This window comes from Bombyx mandarina, chromosome 04 (genome assembly GCF_030267445.1).
Source record: "Bombyx mandarina strain Sakado chromosome 04, ASM3026744v2".
Classification (NCBI taxonomy): domain Eukaryota; kingdom Metazoa; phylum Arthropoda; class Insecta; order Lepidoptera; family Bombycidae; genus Bombyx; species Bombyx mandarina.
In genome coordinates, this window is record NC_143211.1 from 8,948,739 (window position 1) to 8,969,258 (window position 20,520).

Genomic DNA, 20,520 nt, shown 5'->3' on the forward strand with positions numbered 1-20,520 from the left:
TTGCGGGGCGGGGGTGACCAGACTACTGCCCGAGCTCTCCTCTTTCTTTTAGTATCCCGGCACAAACGGCGCGCGCGCACGGGACTCAGGCGCAGCGCGCTTAGTGCCATGGTGGTCTACGTACTGTGGTAAGACATTTTACGACTTTGTGCTAAATTACTTAACTCTATTATTAGTTTAAAATAAACAACTACTCATTTAAATGTATTTAGTTAAAATTAAATATAGTGCAATACCGTATTTGAAGCTTATAATAAACAACTAATATTTAAGGTTTTTATTTTATTTAAATCATAAGTTTAATTTTTATTTATTTTTGTTTTGAAGGTTAGTAGCTGCTCTGGCACCTAAAATAATCGGAGTAAGCTCGGTGAGTTAATTTAAATATTTTTTTATAATTTCACCTTCACTTAAAGATTATAAAATGTCTAAAACTTAGGTTTTGGAATGTTAAGGTTACGGAGGGGTGAGGCAACGGGCGCGGTTCTCTCTGCTCGTCCGTTCGCTTACAATCCTTTTTTTTGCATTTATATACCTAAAGCTTAGGTTGGTGAATTCTGACGAGCGAAATTTCCTTGTATGAAAATTTCACAAATTTAAAAGTTTTAGTCTATTTTATGTAAAAAGTTACTAGTTTAGTTTAATAAAATTATTAGGACTGTTTTATGATCCATTTACAATCAAGCTCATTGTTAATATAGAAACATTTTATGCTGCGATGACCGACAAAATTTATCACGGCTCGGATGTGTGTGTCGGTATTGCGCAAACTGTTTTCTATAGATTTGAAAATCGATATATTAGATTTATTTGCATATACATTATCTGTAATTTTAAAGACTAAAGGAAAAAAGTTGGTTTAAATAGGTTCGGTATTTCAATTTTTCTGTCTAATTTTATACTTTTTCAATTTTCAACCTACTCTTCTACTACTATTGTATTGAAATAAAATATTAGCTTAGTAAGTGAAATAGTAAATGTATTTATGTAAAAAGTAAGTACATAAATAAATGAAACTAGCAGTCGATAATCACATAAAAGGCACATGATAAATTTTTAATATCGAAAGATGTGGATGGCTTGTTTTATGCAGGATTTATTAAAGATTTGAAGTTAAAAAATGTTTATTTGTGAAATTTAAATACATCGAAAATACTTAAATCTTAAATATAATTGGATAAAATATAGCGGATAAGTAAAAAAATTCCACTTATTGCGTAAATAAAACTATATGGTTACATAAGAGGTCACACGATAACTTTTAAATATCGGCAGATTTAAGTAATTCCTTTAGAGTTTTGTTTTGTGCAACATTTATTGAAAATTTAAAAAGTTTAATTATGTTTTTGGTGTAATGACATTTTAATATTTTTAATACATTTAGAAATACTTAAAACTTAATTGCAATCGTAAAAAGTGTACCAGAAAAATTATGTAATTCCATTTACATCTACAAAGTCTACTACGTCTACAACACTGCCTGTTTGAGCATCTGTCTCATCATCTCTATTACCTTAGACTAATATTTATCCTATATCCTCAATAGCGGAGTACACCATTAAATTAATATGGAAGTGTAATTATAACCATAATGTTTTCTATTGAGTCGTTTACTGTAGGATATCCTGGGTGAAGCAAGGAATTGCTCCAATGACCATGTTGGTTATGATCCAATGACCGGATCATTCCGTGAGCGAATCTATTTACATAAATATCGGATGCCTATTAAGTCTGGTGACACAGGAGGCTCTGGGCTAAAGTTTAGGCGCAGTCGAATTGAAAATTGAGATGAAAAAAGGGTATAGTAGGGGTTCGATTACTTACCGCATTTAGGGTTATGATCTGCTGATTATCTCGCAACTTATGAAGAGGCATATTTTGTGATCATATAAGAGCCTGTTTACGTTTCAGTCAGTGGCCAAATAAGATAGCCGCATTTGGTTTGACTTGATTCATTTATCGTACATTATTGTTCTAATAGGTCCGTCGATCATAAACCGTCAAGATATTGACTTAAAATTCATACGATCACGGACAGTTCTGTTCTACGAAAATAGGTGAAAAGCAAAAAGTCATCTACTCCTACTTAATGCACTTAAAAATTTAAATTATAATGGGTTTGATTGATAATGGATAAAAAGAAAAACTTTATTATTATTTTTAATTTTGTTGCTGAAAAATTTTTTTTAGGCTTTATTATGTTTGAACCGTAACCGCAACGACGGAACCCTTCATCATTCATAGACGACACACACATGACCTTTTTAATCTTAACTTTAATTTTAAAAATACTTAGTTTTAAAAAAAACTTTAGTTAGTACAAATATTATGGTGTAGATAGAATTAAATCGTTTTAATTTTTATAGAATTAATTTTTATTTATGATGATAAATAATTTATATTTTCTTGGAATACAACGTACAATGTAACATTAGAACCAATCTTTTGCGTCATTTTTTTACTGCTTAAACATTTGGCACCTTCTAGAATTTTATTCCAAGGAAAAGTGCAATGCTTTTGGTATTACTGTCGATTTTTAGGTAACTATTTTCCATGATGTTGGTTGCTTGTACGTATAACACGGATCAAAGATAAATTCTTGATCAATTTCCAATTAAAATTTAATGGAAATTTATTTATTTAATCACAAAATATTTTTCGGTTCTGAGGTTACAGAACTCATAAATGCCACATGACACGAGTATGAAGTTAAACAATTAAAAGTGTTTTTTTATAACATGGCCACGACTCGTGATAACCTAAAAAAATAATCTACTATACATTTTATGATGTCTTATTTCATTTAGTTCGATTTAAAGATAGGATGTTCGACACATGTATTTGCTCCGCATGATTGACATAAATGATTGCTTTCTGGTATGAAATACAAGATATTGTTGTTTATCGGACTTCTGACGTTTCGGTATAAAACAAGCGACTAATAAAACCTTAATGCTTTTGTTCATAACCCAATTTATAAGACAAGTAAATAAACTCTAGAATAGAAAGTACATAAAATTCTGAAGTTTGAGGCGTTTTAAGTATCGTATCAACTATATAATAGCTTAACCATCTAACCGGGCTTCGGACAGCCTGCCGACCGAAAGGGCTGGTGGTCGTGGCGCCGACGACCGCCGGCCCGGCGTCCCGAGCGGGAGGGTGATGGGAAGATGTGCTCCGCACTAAGCGCTTCACTCTCCCCGCTTTGCCTTTTCATGAGTTCTGTCTCATGCGAGGCTCGGACGTGGATTTTAGTTTAGGTTTTAGTCGGTTCGACTCCGACATACCCCGCCCGCCATCCCCAGTGGAGGGTGGGAGTTCGGCGATTTCCTCCTGACCAAAAAAAATAAAAACCATGTTCATCGTTGTTCAATTATGAATATAATAATACAATATATTGAACAAAATATGTTTTTGTTATGAAACGTGCAGGTTATTTCGTATGTTGCGCCTTAATTGAATATTTCTACGATTAACAAGTTTCATTTTACATTAGCCTTTAAATGGAATGCAGTTCAGCAAAACGAATGGTCTCAAGTTTATGTTGTTCTAATGCGAGCTTAGAATTCCTATGTGTTGCATATTATGGCATTCTTTTTTTTTTCTAAGAAATTTAATTTTATATTTTGCAAAATAACGAATCTGATATCGATCAAATATTTTTTTTAGGATACCGGTTTCAATTTACCGTTTTATTTTAAAAAACATAAATATTTAGCACTGTCCTATTTTGCAAGAATATTAATTGTGTTAAGTATCTATTCAGGACATCTGTTTCTCTATTTTGAAACAAGTATTTTTTGTCTAAGTAATAAGTAGTGCTTTTGGTTGGTTTACCTCCAAATTTTTTATGTCTTTTATTACAGCAAGATGATAGATATGCGGATTGGAATAACATATATTCCAGGGATTTGCCGCCGACTAACTGGCCTCGTGAAGTGGCGCCAGATACGGAGCGACCATACGCTGTAAATCAATATGGGTTGTATAATAGAAACGATATACCACCCCAATCAAGACCGGAACCAGAATTAGGGCAAAACTTCGCTGTGTATGATCCGGACACACGTCAAAGGACATCCACAGCTATTAATCGTAATTGTACAGCTCCAGGATGCTGTGTTCCTAAATGTTTCGCTGAGAAGGGTAACAGAGTAAGTTTTATGAAATTATTTTAATATTAATTAACGAGAGATATTGCAAAATGTGTGACTAAACTTGAAATATATAACCTTCTGTTCCTAGGGATTTCCCGGCTCACCTGGACCACAAGGCCCACGTGGTCTTCCTGGCCATGAAGGTGCTGAAGGTGCGCAAGGACCTAAGGGGCAAAAAGGTCAAATAGGTCCACAGGGTCCACGTGGTCCTAAAGGTGACAAAGGCAAAACTGGAGCAAAAGGATTTGCTGGTAGAATGGGTATTCAAGGATCCCCTGGTGACCAAGGTAGACCGGGTATACCAGGAAGAGATGGTTGTAATGGAACTGATGTAAGTACTCATTATAGGCTCTAAAAAGCCATATTTAGCACTATATACAAGCAACAATAGCGTTTTCCCATTTCGAAGGGTGGATAGTATATTTACAAATATATTTAATTGATAGCAGCGTTCACGTTGTGATCCCTACGGACATCAGTAACCATTTGACACCAGCTGGACTGTGAACTTATTCTTCCATCTACACAAAAAAGAAATATATGTTTAGCTAGGCTTTAATGGTCTAATTAATATGTAATAATTTAGATTAACATTAAAAGGAAAAAATATCTATGCAGGGTGAACCTGGAATAGCTGGACCAAAAGGTTCTCAAGGACCGCGTGGTTACGCTGGATCCAAAGGAGATAAGGGAGATAAAGGTGAACCAGCTCACATTGGACGATATCCGAAAGGACAAAAAGGAGAACCTGGTGCAGATGGCATGCAAGGACAACCAGGTCTGGTTGGACCTCAAGGACCAGTTGGTTTGAAAGGACCAAAAGGCAGAGTTGGTCCTGCTGTGAGTTTATCATATTTTATTTTAATTATTTTCACACGCACATACATCATATGAAAGAAATAGAAATTGTCAAAAACTTTAAGTTCCACAGAAACTAAATGTCAATAACAAAACAAAAGAGAAAATGTGATACCTAACATGAATATAAATCTACTCTACTTATTTAAATGATTTATTCAAACCCACAAACAGAAATTTCTTGATATGCATTTAAAACATCAAGCTATGTAACATAAAAGCGAATATAGTTTTTACAAATCAACTTTGTGTTAGCGCTGTGATACGGTTATGATTAATACTTTCATTAAGAAATTAGTAGAATTTTAAACAGAAAATTTATAATTTTATTGAATTTCCATATCCAACCCGGCGATGGGGCAACGCAAAGCCGCCTTCACCCGAAGCATGTCTTGTCGGATCCTCCGTATCCACTCTCGATGCTTTTGGGCTCTTTAAGGCTGATCACCTTCACGATCATCGAACTCGTAGATTACAACGAGGAGTTCGACGAGCGAACTAAACCCATAGACACAGCCCAGTGTGACTCTGCATCTTTTCAATGGGTCGCGGTTCCAAACTGGTGGTGGATTCTGCAAATTAGTGTTCTTGCTAGGGCTAGTGTTTGTTTGTTTGTTTGTTATGCTTTCACATCTTAAGTACTGAGCCAATTGTCATGAACTTTTGCACATACCATGTCAGGGGTACAGAAAAGGACAAAGGGCACCATTAATCCAAAAAAGTACTATTTACGAAGAATATTTTATTTTAAATTAACTCGAGCAAAGCGCTGTTTTCAATAATAATATTGAGAAGTATCTGAAGTAGAATGAACTCCATATTAATTTGGAACGTTTCTGAATAAAGGGCTTAACAGGACCTAAAGGAGATAAAGGTGCTAGAGGTGCAAAGGGCCACTCGATTCAAGGTGACAAAGGAGACAGAGGCGACAAAGGTGACCGAGGTCAAAGTTGTTCGCCAACTTCTTCCGTTGATTTCAATAATAAGGGAATTCACAAAAATATACAAGGAGATATGGGTGAAAAGGGTGACAAAGGAGAACCAGGTCGTATGGGACAAAAGGGTGATATTGGACCAATGGGGGAGCCTGGACTGTCAGGCCAGATGGGGATCAAAGGAGAAAAAGGCTTACGAGGAAATCCGGGTGAAAGGGTAACTTCTACAATATTATTTCTAGATTTTTTGATCGTATTTTTCGTTTGAAATCTAAATTGACAATTACTTTAATTTTCACTTCATTTTTTGTACCGACTATAAAGATGTACTTTAAAACTGAGTATTTACAGGGACGTGAAGGAATGTATGGCGCACCGGGGCCAATGGGTAATAAAGGAGAAAGAGGAAACGATGGATTATCTGGTTTAGCAGGAATACCTGGCAGAAAGGGTGAACCAGGTAGAGATGGAATTCCTGGACCTAGAGGCTTAAAAGGTGTTCCTGGTCCACCAGGGGGTCTTTCAGGTTCTCGGGGACCTCCTGGTCCCCCTGGTCCCAGAGGTTATGAGGGCCCACAAGGACCTAAAGGCACTGATGGAAGGCCGGGAGACAGAGGTCAAACAGGACCAATGGGCTCCCCAGGAAGTCAAGGTGAACCCGGAACACCAGGAATTGAGGGTCCTGCGGGACATAAAGGTGAAAAGGGAGAAGCTGGTTTTGATGGTCAAAAAGGAGAGTCTGGGCCTCGTGGATACGATGGAAATGTCGGACCCGTAGGACCTAGAGGAGAAAAAGGAGAAGATGGTCTATCCATAATTGTAAGAATATATAATTTATAATTTCGCTAGATATTTCAATATATGTTTAAAAAAACGAATGAGTAAGAACCGGATTTTCTTGAACTTTATTACATATTTATTCGCTTTGTTGTTGTAGTTATTGGCGGCATGATTACTGTATAACAGAAGTTCTACTTCTATTTTTTGTTACATACTGCTATAAAAATTCTTTAAATATATATATATTTGGAAATTTTATTGCAAAAAGAAATGCTCTTTTGTCTTGTAGCTTGATATTAAATGGTTATCAGAGTAAATATAAATCACAACGTCAGTATCGCCACTCTCTTTAAGATAGGTCTTAATAGGCAATAGTGTTGCACATCGGCTGTTATAGCTTCAAACGGGGACACCTGATTGTTTCACTGCAGAAATAACATAGATTTTATTACACGTGCAAACTCCAATACCCCTACCGGTGGTATTCTTTGATCTTTTATTATTTGATGTGTTCAGTATCGTGCGCAGATACTATGAACACATTTCAGTAATTAATAAATATGTAAAATAAGTTCATGTACTTTTCGATAAACTATAATAGTACTAGTAAATACCAAAACTGAAGTGAGAATATGATTAAGAAGGTTAGGGTTTCTTCATCATAGTAAAATGTTTCGTCTACAAAATGTTGAATTAATACTATTGATTACCTACGATTTGAGAAATCCTTAAATGCTTAGTACTTTTTTAAATTTATCAGGGTCCAAAAGGAAATAGTGGCTTACCTGGTTTTTCCGGAGATAAGGGTCAAAAAGGAGAAAGAGGTTATACCGGTCTTAGAGGCGTACCAGGAAATTCCACCTTTGGTACACCTGGTATTCCAGGAGAAATAGGTCTTCCCGGAGAAAAGGGAGATAAAGGAATGCCTGGTTACGACGGTTTGCCTGGAAATACTGGACCCAAGGGTAACATAGGAGGTCGCTGCAATGAGTGCTCCCCCGGATCTTCCGGTCCAAAGGGAGACCGTGGCAACGATGGAGCAGTTGGTCCACGAGGCGAGAGGGGGCCAATAGGTCCAATTGGTTTTACTGGCGAACGAGGTGCTGATGGCATGCATGGCTTGCCTGGTGCACCTGGAGCACCTGTACGTATAGTGTTTTAAAATGTGTATTTGTTAAATCATTAGCTCGAATATAAATATGTTACAATTCAGTAAATATGTAATCATTTAGTATATTTAATATAAAAACACAATTACAGGGCGAACGGGGAGAAGATGGACCAACTGGTCCACCTGGAGATAGAGGAGCTGATGCCAACGTTCCGGTAAATTTAATGAAAGGTCCTCAGGGTGATAAAGGAAGTACAGGGCCCCGAGGTCCTCAGGGTCCTAAGGGTGAAATTGGTAGTGATGGTCCTAAAGGAGACCGAGGACAAGTTGGTATGCCAGGCCCAAAAGGAGACCGAGGCTATGAAGGACAGCCTGGTTTTGATGGTATACCTGGTGCAGATGGAATTCCTGGTATACCTGGAATAAAAGGAATATCTATAAAAGGAGACAAGGGCTTACCAGGTGATAGAGGGTTCAAAGGTGACAAAGGTAGTCCGGGTGATAGAGGTATAAAAGGCCAAGCAGGCCAATGTCCTGCTGATGTAAAAGAACTTACAAGAGGCGACAGAGGCGACAGAGGTGATACTGGCCCTCCAGGGCCTGCAGGTATGTTTTTAAATATTCTATCATAAATTACATATAAACTATGAATATTTCAAAATAAAAATCAGTAGAGCTAGAGTAACGCTGAAAATTTTTAACCTTTTCGGGTACGAATATCTTCCATTGAAATCTGGCAAATTTTGTGTAGTAGGCGAACTATTTGCGGTTTCGGAGCTGCTACTAATCCAAGTCGGGTCTACTAGTTTTGTTAAAAACTCTTTATTTTATAAATGTTATTGTGATGCTTGCATATCGATGGGTAAAAGGCTATTTGATTTAAGCGACATTTAGCTTAATACGCGCCATTTATCTTTGTAATTAAAGATTGTTCGTTTTATTTGGTTTGGTAACTGTTGAGATAATATCAACAGTTCGATGTTTTTAATTGAACTTCAATTAAGTTTACTTCAAATAGCTGAAGAAGTTTTTAAGTCACGTTTATTTTTGCAATTCTAAGCTTAAATGGCTCTCCTGTAAAGTTTACTTGTAAAGTTTTACTGTCTTGTAAAGGTTAGCTTTTCACCCCTCGAATATGATCTGTAGTATGCTTATAGTCCTTTATGTCTGTTTTGTTACACACAACTGACCCATGCTATAGATCAATAATACTAATAGAATTTAATGAATGCATTCACTTTCTTGATTGAGAGATATTTAAGTACCGATGTAATTTTAAAATGAGTTAAAATTAAAATCAATCCACTCTACTATATATAGGCACTGTATTTTTATACGTTCATTAAATCAGGCAAATTATTTAATTTTGATAAATATGTAACGAAACACATTACATGCAAAAACAAAAATCAAATCAAGTTAAAATTAGTTACTCGAAATCGCGAATGTTGATATACGATCATTGCAAATTAATAATTTATCTTTAACAGAATGAAGTGCTTGTCTATCCTATGCTACTTAGTGAAAATACCTTTCTAGTAGTACAGTTAAATACTACCTTTTTAGATTACATTTTGTACCGCTTTGAAATACTTGGAGTAGTTTATTTTTACAATTATGGTTTATACGTGTTTAAAAATGGTGGTTTGTTTCCTTTTAAACGGTTTTATAAAATAAGGTTAGGTAAATCTTTGATGCTATGACACGCCCATAGCCTGTTAGTTAATATGCCCCTTATTATTTATCATTTGACTATTATGTAGATTGCTCCAGGGGTAGTTTTCACGGGAAATATTTTTAATAATCTAATAACCAATGTACTTACTAATTGGAATTTAACCGAAAATTGACCTTGTTTGAAGTTATATTTCGGTCAACATGAAGAGAGGTGGCCTGTTAGTTATTTTCGAGTCGTTTATTTTTTAATCATAGTGTTATTCTGACTTTTTTTTTTTTTTTGGTCAGGAGGAAATCGCCGGACTCCCACCCTCCACTGGGGATGGAGGGTGGGGCATGTCGGAGTCGAACCGACTAAAACCTCCTGTCGCTCAAAAACCAACGTCCAAACCTCGCATGAGACAGAACTCATGAAGAGGCAAAGGGAGGAAAGTGAAGCGTTTAGTGCGGAGCACATCTCTCTCATCACCCTCCCCCTCGGGACGCCAGGCCAGCGATCGTCGGCGCCATGACCACCAGCCCTCTCGGTTGGCAGGCTGTCCGAAGCCCGCCTAGATGGCGCCGGTTTGAATGGGTTATCCTACGAAATACCCCGCTGGGTCAGAACCAGCGTGGGTCGAGGATAGCCGGCCTTCCATCACCCGGATGCTCTTGCGTAAAACGCGTGCAGAGCAGCTTGCACGTCGTCTTCTTAGGCCCCCTTCGCCGGGCCCCAGACCGACATATGAGGGGGACCCGAAACACTTAGAGGGCCAGGGCTTGGGCGAGATCCGCCTCCCTGGCCCCCGCTCGACGGCGGCGGGCTTGTGCGTCTCTCACGCGCCCCGCCGCCTCCTTCTGCGAGTGCACCATCTCGCGAGCATCGCCTTCCACGACTCGTCGTCGCCGAGCATCGATGCCACAACACTCGGCAACGACAAGTCGTTTCCTATTTTTGCGACGAGGACACGGCGCCACCCCTCCCATGCGGGGCAGGCAACGAGCGTGTGCTCCGCCGTGTCCAAGTCGCAACCACAATGGTAACACCCTGCCGTCGGCTCGGCTCCGATCCGGTGCAGGAACTTAAGTGATTTGTAAAATGTCATAAACGAATATTTGCTTAATTTACAGGTGAACCAGGAGAAAAGGGAGATAAAGGTTACATTGGATTGCAAGGTCAAAAAGGGGATATTGGTCCACCTGGTAAGCAGGGTCCTGTGGGAGCACGTGGGTTCCCAGGAATTCGAGGTGAAAAAGGAGAACTCGGTTCAAAAGGTTTTCCAGGAACTCCTGGTGAGAATGGGCCGCGAGGCTACCCCGGAAAACCAGGTTTTAAAGGAGATAAAGGAGAAGTCGGACCTTCCATCGTTGGTCCACCAGGCTTACCTGGTTTACCAGGTCAAAAAGGTGACTCTGGTCTTCGAGGATTACCAGGTATACCCGGTGATGATGGTCCGCCAGGTCCTCAAGGCTTACATGGAGAAAAGGGAGATCAAGGATTGGTGGGTAGACCTGGATTACCTGGTCAACCAGGTCAAAAAGGTGATGCAGGACCCGTGGGGCCCGCTGGAGTCCCAGGTATTCCTGGATTACCCGGTAAGGTTGGAGCAAAAGGACAACAAGGTTTCCCTGGAGAACCTGGTAGGCCAGGTGTTATTGGTTTGCCTGGTCAGAAAGGTGATATGGGAATCCAAGGGCCAGATGGCCAAAAAGGTTTTCCGGGTTCTCGAGGACGTCCTGGACCTCCAGGTCATCCGGGCGCACTAGGCTCACAGGGAGAAAAGGGTGATAAAGGAGAATTAGGGTATCCAGGTTTACCCGGTTCTCCAGGCCAGTCTGGACGTCCAGGTCCTTTCGGTCCTCAAGGACCTAAAGGAGATCAAGGATTTGAAGGCCCTCCAGGACTACCGGGATTACCTGGTCTATTGGGTCAAACTGGTGACAGAGGTTATACGGGCCCAAAAGGTGACAAAGGGGATGCTGGCTTAGCAGCTGAAAAGGGATCAAAAGGAGAACCTGGTCCACCTGGTCTACTTGGTATAGATGGTCTACCTGGTAGAGATGGAGAGAAAGGCGACACTGGTGAACCAGGAATACCTGGTCAAGGAATACCTGGGTATCCTGGCCAAAAAGGAGAAATGGGGATGCGTGGGTTTGATGGACTCTCGGGACCCATTGGAGAAAAAGGAAATCGTGGTCCTCAAGGAGTACCTGGTCTAAAGGGTAACTTGGGCATCCCAGGCGAGCCAGGTCGACCTGGAGTACCTGGTATCGATGGAGCACCTGGCCAGCCTGGTGATGTAGGCTTACCTGGTATTACTGGAGAAAAAGGAGATAAAGGTGAATTAGGTTTCCCTGGACGAGATGGATTAGGCGGGTTGAAAGGCGATCGTGGTCAACCTGGGGCAGAAGGTCCAATAGGACCAATAGGGTATCGAGGTCCTAAAGGAGACACGGGACTGCCAGGCGTATCCATAGATATTAAAGGTGACAAAGGAGAAGTGGGTCCAAGCGGTATTCCTGGTGAACCAGGTCAAAAGGGAGATCGAGGTCTCCCAGGATTACAAGGATTACAAGGTGAAAAAGGTGATCGTGGCTCACTAGGAGAAAAAGGAGACCAAGGTTTTACTGGGCGAATGGGAGAAAAAGGTTAATATGATTTTATTTTTCTTTACACTCTAGGCTCATGATTAGGGTTCCTAACGACCCACCACCTAACGACCACAACTTTAATCTTTATTTGTACATAATAATATCTTATTTTTCTAATTGCTATTACAGTAACAAAAATGAATTTTACGAGTTCAATTTAATAGCAAGGATTTGTAATTAAATTTAGATAAGATTGTAGAAAATTATATTGCAAAAGACACATTGCAAAACAAACTAAAAAGCTCGTGCTTGTTATTTTAATTTGGTAATTGTCGTGAAGCAGTAATGCGTTTCGGTTCGAAGGGTGGGGTAGCCGTTGTAACTATACTGAGACCTTAGAACTTATATCTCGAGGTGGGTGGCGCATTTACGTTGTAGATGTCTATGGGCTCCAGTAACCACTTAACACTAGGTGGGCTGTGAGCTCGTCCATCCATCTAAACAATAAAAAAAAAATAAAAAAAAAATAACATCACAAGACACGGTTACGATTCACAAGACTTTAAAATTACAGAAGTCTTAAGTCCAAGTCGCGATAGGACATTTTGTAAGCCCATGGGTACCTCCGTCTTGCTTAAATATACCGCAAAAAAGTCAGTAGTTGCAGTATTATGGGCGGGACAGACACTACATGTTTTTGAACCGGATGATAGTAATTTCAAATGATTGCTCTATTTCTAGGTGACACTGGTCCTATCGGTCCTACCGGCCTACCAGGCTTAACTATAAAAGGAGAAAAAGGCTTACCAGGAACTCATGGAAAACATGGGAGGCCAGGATTACCTGGTGCTCCAGGACAAAAAGGCGATCAAGGTCTACCAGGACTTCCGGGACAATTGGGTCGGCCTGGTATACCTGGGCTCCCAGGTGAAAAAGGACAAAAGGGTGATCAGGGTAATGAAGGTTTGGCAGGGCCACCAGGTCTTGTAGGTCCAACTGGACTACCTGGAACTCCTGGTATTACTGGGGAAAAAGGAGATCGAGGAGAGAAGGGGGCCACTGGGTTTGGTGCACCAGGGCAAAAAGGTGATCAAGGTCCCTCAGGTATACCAGGATTACCTGGTGAGAAAGGTGATAAAGGAGATCGTGGATTAGATGGATTACCTGGTCGAACCGGACCGATTGGTCCGCCAGGTCAGAAAGGTGATCGTGGCTATCCAGGAAGACCAGGCTTACAAGGTGAACAAGGGATGAAAGGTAATAAAGGCCAAGCGGCAGAACTCGTGTACGGCGCAAAAGGAGAACCAGGACCGCGTGGTTTGCCAGGAAATGATGGTCTACCAGGCGTAAACGGCGTTCCTGGTCGTCCAGGTAATAATGGACCCCCTGGTGAAAAGGGGGATAGAGGTTTTACTGGTGCTAGAGGTTTCCCGGGACCAAGAGGTCTCCCAGGTATACAGGGAATGGAAGGTGAAAGAGGAGAAATTGGTATGACAGGTCAAAGTGGACTTCCAGGAGCGCCTGGAGCACCATGCGTTAGTCAAGACTTCTTAACCGGAATTTTATTGGTACGACACAGTCAAAGAGAAGTCGTCCCACAATGTGAACCCAGTCACGTCAAATTATGGGATGGATATTCTTTATTGTACATAGATGGCAACGAAAAAGCCCATAATCAAGATTTAGGATATGCTGGTTCTTGTGTGAGAAAGTTCAGTACAATGCCATTCCTATTTTGTGACTTAAATGATGTCTGTAATTACGCAAGTCGTAACGACCGTAGTTATTGGTTATCCACTGGTCAACCAATACCAATGATGCCTGTTGAGGGACAAAATATTGCCAAATATATTTCAAGATGTGTGGTCTGTGAAGTACCGGCTAATGTGATTGCAGTACACAGTCAAACATTAGATATTCCGAGTTGCCCAGTTGGTTGGAATGAATTATGGATTGGTTACAGTTTTGTTATGGTGAGTTTTAAAATGTTATTCTTTATTTATATATTTCAATGCTTTTTTTTTTTTTTTTTATTGCTTAGATGGGTGGACGAGCTCACAGCCCACCTGTTGTTAAGTGGTTACTGGAGCCCATAGACATCTACAACGTAAATGCGCCACCCACCTTGAGATATAAGTTGTAAGGTCTCAGTATAGTTACAACGGCTGCCCCACGCTTCAAACCGAAACGCATTACTGCTTCACGGCAGAAATAGGCAGGGCGGTGGTACCTACCCGTGCGGACTCACAAGAGGTCCTACCACCAGTAATTACGCAAATTATAATTTTGCGGGTTTCAATTTTACTACACGATGTTATTCCTTCACCGTGGAAGTCAATCGTGAACATTTGCCGAGTACATATTTCATTAGAAAAATTGGTACCCGCCTGAGATTCGAACACCGGCGCATCGCTCAACACGAATGCACCGGACGTCTTATCCCTTAGGCCACGATGACTTCAATTTATTCTATGCAATCGTATTACAGATGTGCTTTATCTGTGTTAAATAATTTCATTTTTTAATAGGTAAGGAAGTTATTGATTAGGTATTTTAAAAATTAATTTAAATTGATAAACTTACTAAAAAACTGTTTCAAATTACAGCACACTGGTGCAGGAGGTCAAGGTGGAGGACAGGCTTTAGCAAGTCCTGGATCGTGCTTAGAAGATTTCCGTTCGATTCCATTTATAGAGTGTAATGGAGAAGGTGGAACTTGTCATCATTTTGCAAATAAACTTAGTTTCTGGCTAACTACTGTCGAAGATAGTCAACAGTTTAATGTACCGGAGCGCCAAACTCTAAAATCTGGTCAACTTCTTGAACGAGTCTCTCGATGTGCGGTTTGCATTAAGAATACGACATAGTCTCATAAATTTTTATAATTTGCGGCTACTGTATTTTTCTGTATAGGATATTGCTGTTTCTTCCTGATAAGAGAAAAAATACCATCCTTATTCAAATATTGTTATGGGAAACAATTAAAATACGGTAGTCAATTTTTAATTACAAATTTTGATTTTGTCGAAAATAATATAGTTTCAGAATTATGATTAGTGAGGCCAAAGCATTAAACATAAGAATTAAACTAATTTTAACATTATATAATAGCTTCATAAATTATATGATATTTCAAATTTTAGACAAAGAAATGTGTAATACCTAAATAATTCGTAAAAAATACCTTAGTAATTCTTAAAAATCTGAAACACTAAAGCTTATGACCATAAAGATATCATTTTCAATAGAAAAAGTGGATACATTGAAAAGATTTGGTTGAATTTGTATATATATTTTTATTTGTAATCGTTTGTCTTTGTTTGCATTATCTACTAAATGAAAAATAAATATAATTATGTTGATTATTTACATTTTATCTGTTTACAATTTTATGAACGAAACACGCTTTCCCGTGTAAAAGCAACAGGATACTAATTCTAACCTGTAAAAACGACGTGGTAACAATAAATTTGATCTAATATACCGTTAGTTATTTAAGCACTGCCACTGTAGATAGAGTCATCTTAAGAACGAATATTAATAAAGTTTAATTAATAAGTGATTTTGAATTTAATTTTTCCGGATTTAATTTTTAGGATATCTTTCATTATGGATATGGATAATTTGAGGACTTTTTGGTAGGAAGGCGAGATGTTATGATTTTGAATGGATTTAATTATTATTAAATTTTTTTATTGCTTGGATGGGTGGACGAGCTCACAGCCCACCTGATGTTAAGTGGTTACTGGAGCCCATAGACATCTACAACGTAACGTCAACACTACAACCAGACGGCGCAGCTCACCCTAAGGACGTCCGGCCGACGGAGTCTTCGAGGCGAATCGAAGGCTCTACAACGTCGGGCGCGCTAGAGCTCGAATATATTAAGTGTATAATATATGCGCTAGAGTGCTGGTAGCGCGCCGCGCGGCCTCTACGAGCTTACTTACTCCTGATACAGCATTAATTTTGTAACCGTTCTCGAAAAAAAATCTTTACTCGAATTCACAATAAAATGCACATCGATGAATAATAAAACGCACATATCACTATCCGTCAAATTGACAGCACTGCCAATTTTTTTTTTTTTATTTATTTATTGAAAGCATTGGCAACACGGCCATCAGCTTAAGCTAATTTTACAAAAAAATAGAACATGAACTAGAACTTACAATAAAAACACAAATAAAAGAAACAAACCAAACCAAGAAACAATTACAAATCATTGAAAACAACAAATTAATGACAAAATGAATTGCAAGAACTTACTATAAAAAAATACAAGTTTTCTTTCAACAAACAACAAAAAAGAACATGAGTCGTTATAAAAAAATAATTAAACTTGCACATAAGCAGGAGACCTATGATACATTCATGAATTATACATTCATAGTCGTCCTATAGTGTGAAGTACAAAATTATACACTATTGAGAATAGTTGTGGAAGCTTTAAAATACCTTGAATGGAATTAGGAATAGATTTTAAGCCTGTGTCTTTACATAATGCATTAAACAATAATCTCTTTTGATTGAATTCAGGACAATTAAAAAAAATATGATCTAGATCACACATGCCAGAGTTACAATAAGTACATGCAGCTGATTCACTTAACTTGAATCTAAAAAGATGCGCAGGAAAATGGCCGTGGCCTATACGTAATCTACAAATAATCGATATAAAGGCTCTTCCCGGGAAGAATCTAAAATTATCAAACCAAGATTTAGTACTAGGTACTGGGACTATTTCAGCTAACCATTTACCTTTCGTTTCTCTGGACTTAGACAAGTAATTAGACCAACGTTTCATCATATTTTGTTTAATTGAATAAACTAAATCTGAGTACGGAACTTTAAAATCGGAAATATTTATATCTTTTGTAGATTTCGCTAATTTATCAACAAATTCATTACCCACAATACCAGAGTGACCTGGCACCCAACAAAATTCAACAAATATATTTCTGAAATACAAAAAACTCAAACAACTTCTTAACTTATAAATTAAATAATTTACAGATGCACTAATACATTTATTTTTAAGAGCTTGCAAGGCGCTCATTGAATCAGATAGAATTAAAATTTTGTCCCCTGCAGAGTAATTTACTCGAATGTGCTCTAAAGCATATATAATGCCTAGTACTTCAGCCGAAAAAACAGAGAAAAAATTGCTACATTTATAAACTGATCCTATGTTCATGGACGAATCAAAAAATGCAAAACTAGTTCTATCTTTAGTTTTAGAGCCATCTGTATACACTTTAACAAAATCAGTCTTATCTTCAAGGAACTCCAGAAAATCATTTTTAGATTTAAACTTGATTAGATCAATAGCCACATCTCTCAACATGTCATGAAAGTTATATTCGAAACAAGGCAATAGGGTAGACCAAAATACCACATCCTGAAATTCAAAATTCAAGTACGTTATGGCACTGGATATGGATGAAGAATTAGGAAGCGGAATTAAATTATAATTTGGAATATTTGCATACTTCAAATACCTGTAAGTTACTTGATTATCACGGCTAATAAGCTTAAGGCAATAATTATCTATTATAAAACTTCTTCGTATGTATAGAGGAACAATACCAGCCTCAACTTCCAAGGAATTAATTGGAGACGACATCATAGCACCAGTAATTATTCGTAATGCTCTATTTTGCACAATATCTAATTTCCTAAGAATAGAAAAATTCGCGTCCGAAAAGAACATACTGCCATAATCGAAATGGCTTCGGATTGTTGCAATGTAAATAGTTTTTAAAACTTTGGGATCAGCTCCCCATTTTACTCCAGTTAGCGATTTTAATATATTCAAACCTAATTCAGCTCTTTTACAAATAACATCAATATGAGTTTTCCACGAAAGATCAAAATCTAGAGAAAGACCAACATATTTTACGAAAGATTGAGCAGGAATAATATCATAATTGTATAAAACTTTAGGGTAATGCAATCCATTTTGGGAAAATAAAATTGCAGAACTTTTGGAAATATTGACCTCAAGCTTTAGGGAATTAGTAAGTAAATCGTAAATATTACGCAAACAACTATTCATAACCGATTCACCACTTTTAATATCATTACAGTTTACATAGAGAACAAGATCGTCAGCAAAAAATAAATGTTTAACAGAATTTGGAATTTTCTTTATGAAACGTACTAAACTAAGTATGAATATGAGAGGTGATAAAACGCAACCTTGAGGAGTACCTTTAGTAGAAATTTTAGGACCAAATAAACTAGATTTAATTTTCAAAAACATAGAGCGCTTGTTCAGAAAATTGTACAGCCAGAACAGAACATGTCCTGGAAAGCCTAAAGAATGTAGACTTTCAATAAGGTAGGAATGATCTATATTATCAAAAGCCCCTTTAATATCTAAAAATACCGCTAATGTAAATTGATTATTATGGAAGTTATTTTTAATATCGCCAATCAAACAGCTTAAGTTATCTATCGTACTTTTACCTTTACGAAATCCGTATTGAGTACTTGGTATTAAGTTGTTATTTTCAGTAAACCACTCTAACCTGTTTTTTAACATAGTTTCGAAAATTTTCGAAAAACAAGAAGTTAATGAAATGGGTCTGTGAAAAATTGATACAGTTGGGATCCTTGTAAAGCTTTAAAATCGGTACTACATGTTGAGTTTTCCAATTCGAAGGAATACAGTTGTTTTGCCAAAGATCATTAAATATTTGCCATAAAATTTCCTTAGCATACTGGGGAAGATTTTTGATTACTTTATAAGGGATGAAATCAGGACCAGGGGAGGTTTCCTTTTTATTTTCTAACGCAGTCGCAAATTCGCCCATAGAGAATGGATCTACCATCCATTGAGCCTCCGGTTTTCCGTGGCTGTTAAAAAAATCTTGTAACTTAGATTCAGAAATTTCATTCTCAGAACCAGTTATCGAGTCCAAAAACAAAGATGCATTAGCGGGATTTTGAAAAAAACTTGAAGACGAAGAAATATGATTGAGTTTAGCGTGTTTAAATCTACGAATGTGATCCCAAATAATTTTACTCGAAGTCAATCGATTGAATGATGAGCAAAGATTCATCCAGCTTGAACGTTTTATTTCATATAAAGTTCTTTTCTTCAAAGCGTCCAGCTTTTTGAAAATAATATAGTTTTCCATATTTGGATAATGCTTGTACGATAATAAAGCAACTTTGGCTTGTAAAACTACGCGGTCACAATCAGCATTCCACCAAGGAACAGCTTTGGAACAATTCCGTTTTTTGTGCGAGTAACACTTTTTGTCAAAAGTCATTAATATGTCATGTAAAATACTCAAAAACATATTATAATTTTCAAGAGGGTTATCAGCGAAGCTAAAACTTGAAAACTCACTTTCACATAAGTTATTAAATTTTGACCAGTCAATCTTATTAAAATTTATGTTAGCTAAAGAGGTATTATCTATAGTCGGATTTTTTATTAGACGAAGTAAACTGACGTTTACTGTGTTGTCAGTTTTTGATGAAATAAAAATAGTGTTGTGACAAAGTGAACGATTGAAAAAACTCCTGAATTAATGAAATTGCCTCGATTGTCTAGTGAATAGTTAGTGTGCCGAACTGCCGATATCGGGCACGGGGTTCGAATTTTAGCCATGCTTTGTACATACCAACGAGTTTTCGACGAAACATTATGTTCCTATGGTATCTACCTGTACTGAATACCGAGTGTTTTAAACATTAAGAAAAACATTGCGAGGAAGCTTGTAAGACTGTCCTATTTCCAATGCATCATATAGTTGAAACTATAGATGTATAAAATATAACAATTATAGGTACATAGGTAATGAAAATAAAAAAAACTGATTGTAGTTACATACTACTAGTAACATATTATTATATTGGATCACTTTAATACAATTTTATTGTAAAATATAAATAATATTCTTTTATAGTTTGAAATTAATGAGTAACTCTTCACACTCATTGTTCATTTATGTGATTGAACGAGAACTGAACGCATCACTATTACTTTAAATATAGCAACATTATTTCACAAAGTGACATTAGCTACTGTCAGCTGGCTTCGTCTAATTAAAAATCCGACTATAGTGTATCAACTTGATTTATTGAAGAGGTGGTCGGGCCAAAGGAAGGATGGGAAGGAAGAAAAGCATCGTTAAAGACTTCAATAAGTAGTGGGAAATGATTACTACTGAGCAAATCATCAAGGACAGAAACTGTGCAACTAGAGCTAAGAGCAGGGGAAGCGAATACTAGATCCAATACATTTCCTTGTTGACCAAATGGAGCAAAGGTTGTGATTGTGTCATCATTTAAACAAACTAACTCAGAACTTTCCACATAATCATGAAGGGCTTTACCTCTTCTATCATTGACTCTTGAACTCCAGGAAGCATGATGTGCATTGAAGTCACCAATTATTAAACAATTATTTGAAACA

At 37.7% G+C, this 20,520-nt stretch overlaps 2 protein-coding genes across 2 annotated transcripts; one reads left to right on the plus strand and one right to left on the minus strand.

Moving 5' to 3' along the window:
• Positions 1-12: 12 nt before the first annotated feature.
• On the plus strand, positions 13-15,651 carry Col4a1 (Collagen type IV alpha 1). Its single transcript, XM_028187600.2, has 12 exons — positions 13-128; positions 328-370; positions 3,867-4,154; positions 4,246-4,488; positions 4,776-4,997; positions 5,862-6,167; positions 6,302-6,769; positions 7,491-7,874; positions 7,991-8,447; positions 10,629-12,146; positions 12,831-14,062; positions 14,696-15,651. The coding sequence occupies exons 1-12, from the start codon at positions 109-111 to the stop codon at positions 14,954-14,956; spliced, it is 5,442 nt and encodes a 1,813-aa protein (XP_028043401.2). The 5' UTR covers positions 13-108; the 3' UTR covers positions 14,957-15,651.
• Positions 15,652-16,160: 509 nt separating this feature from the next.
• LOC149503117 (uncharacterized) lies at positions 16,161-17,929 on the minus strand. Its single transcript, XM_089740312.1, has one exon. It carries the CDS (start codon positions 17,800-17,802, stop codon positions 16,477-16,479), a length of 1,326 nt encoding a protein of 441 aa, XP_089596438.1. The 5' UTR covers positions 17,803-17,929; the 3' UTR covers positions 16,161-16,476.
• Positions 17,930-20,520: the final 2,591 nt, after the last annotated feature.

Bases quoted from the DNA above. Each gene is read 5' to 3' on its own strand.
- Col4a1 (XM_028187600.2), top strand. From the start codon at position 109: ATGGTGGTCTACGTACTGTG. The intron at 129-327 runs GTAAGACATTTT...TTTGTTTTGAAG, and splicing joins ATGGTGGTCTACGTACTGTG to GTTAGTAGCTGCTCTGGCAC. The intron at 371-3,866 runs GTGAGTTAATTT...CTTTTATTACAG, and splicing joins AAATAATCGGAGTAAGCTCG to CAAGATGATAGATATGCGGA.
- LOC149503117 (XM_089740312.1), bottom strand. From the start codon at position 17,802: ATGTTCTTTTCGGACGCGAATTTTTCTATTCTTAGGAAATTAGATATT.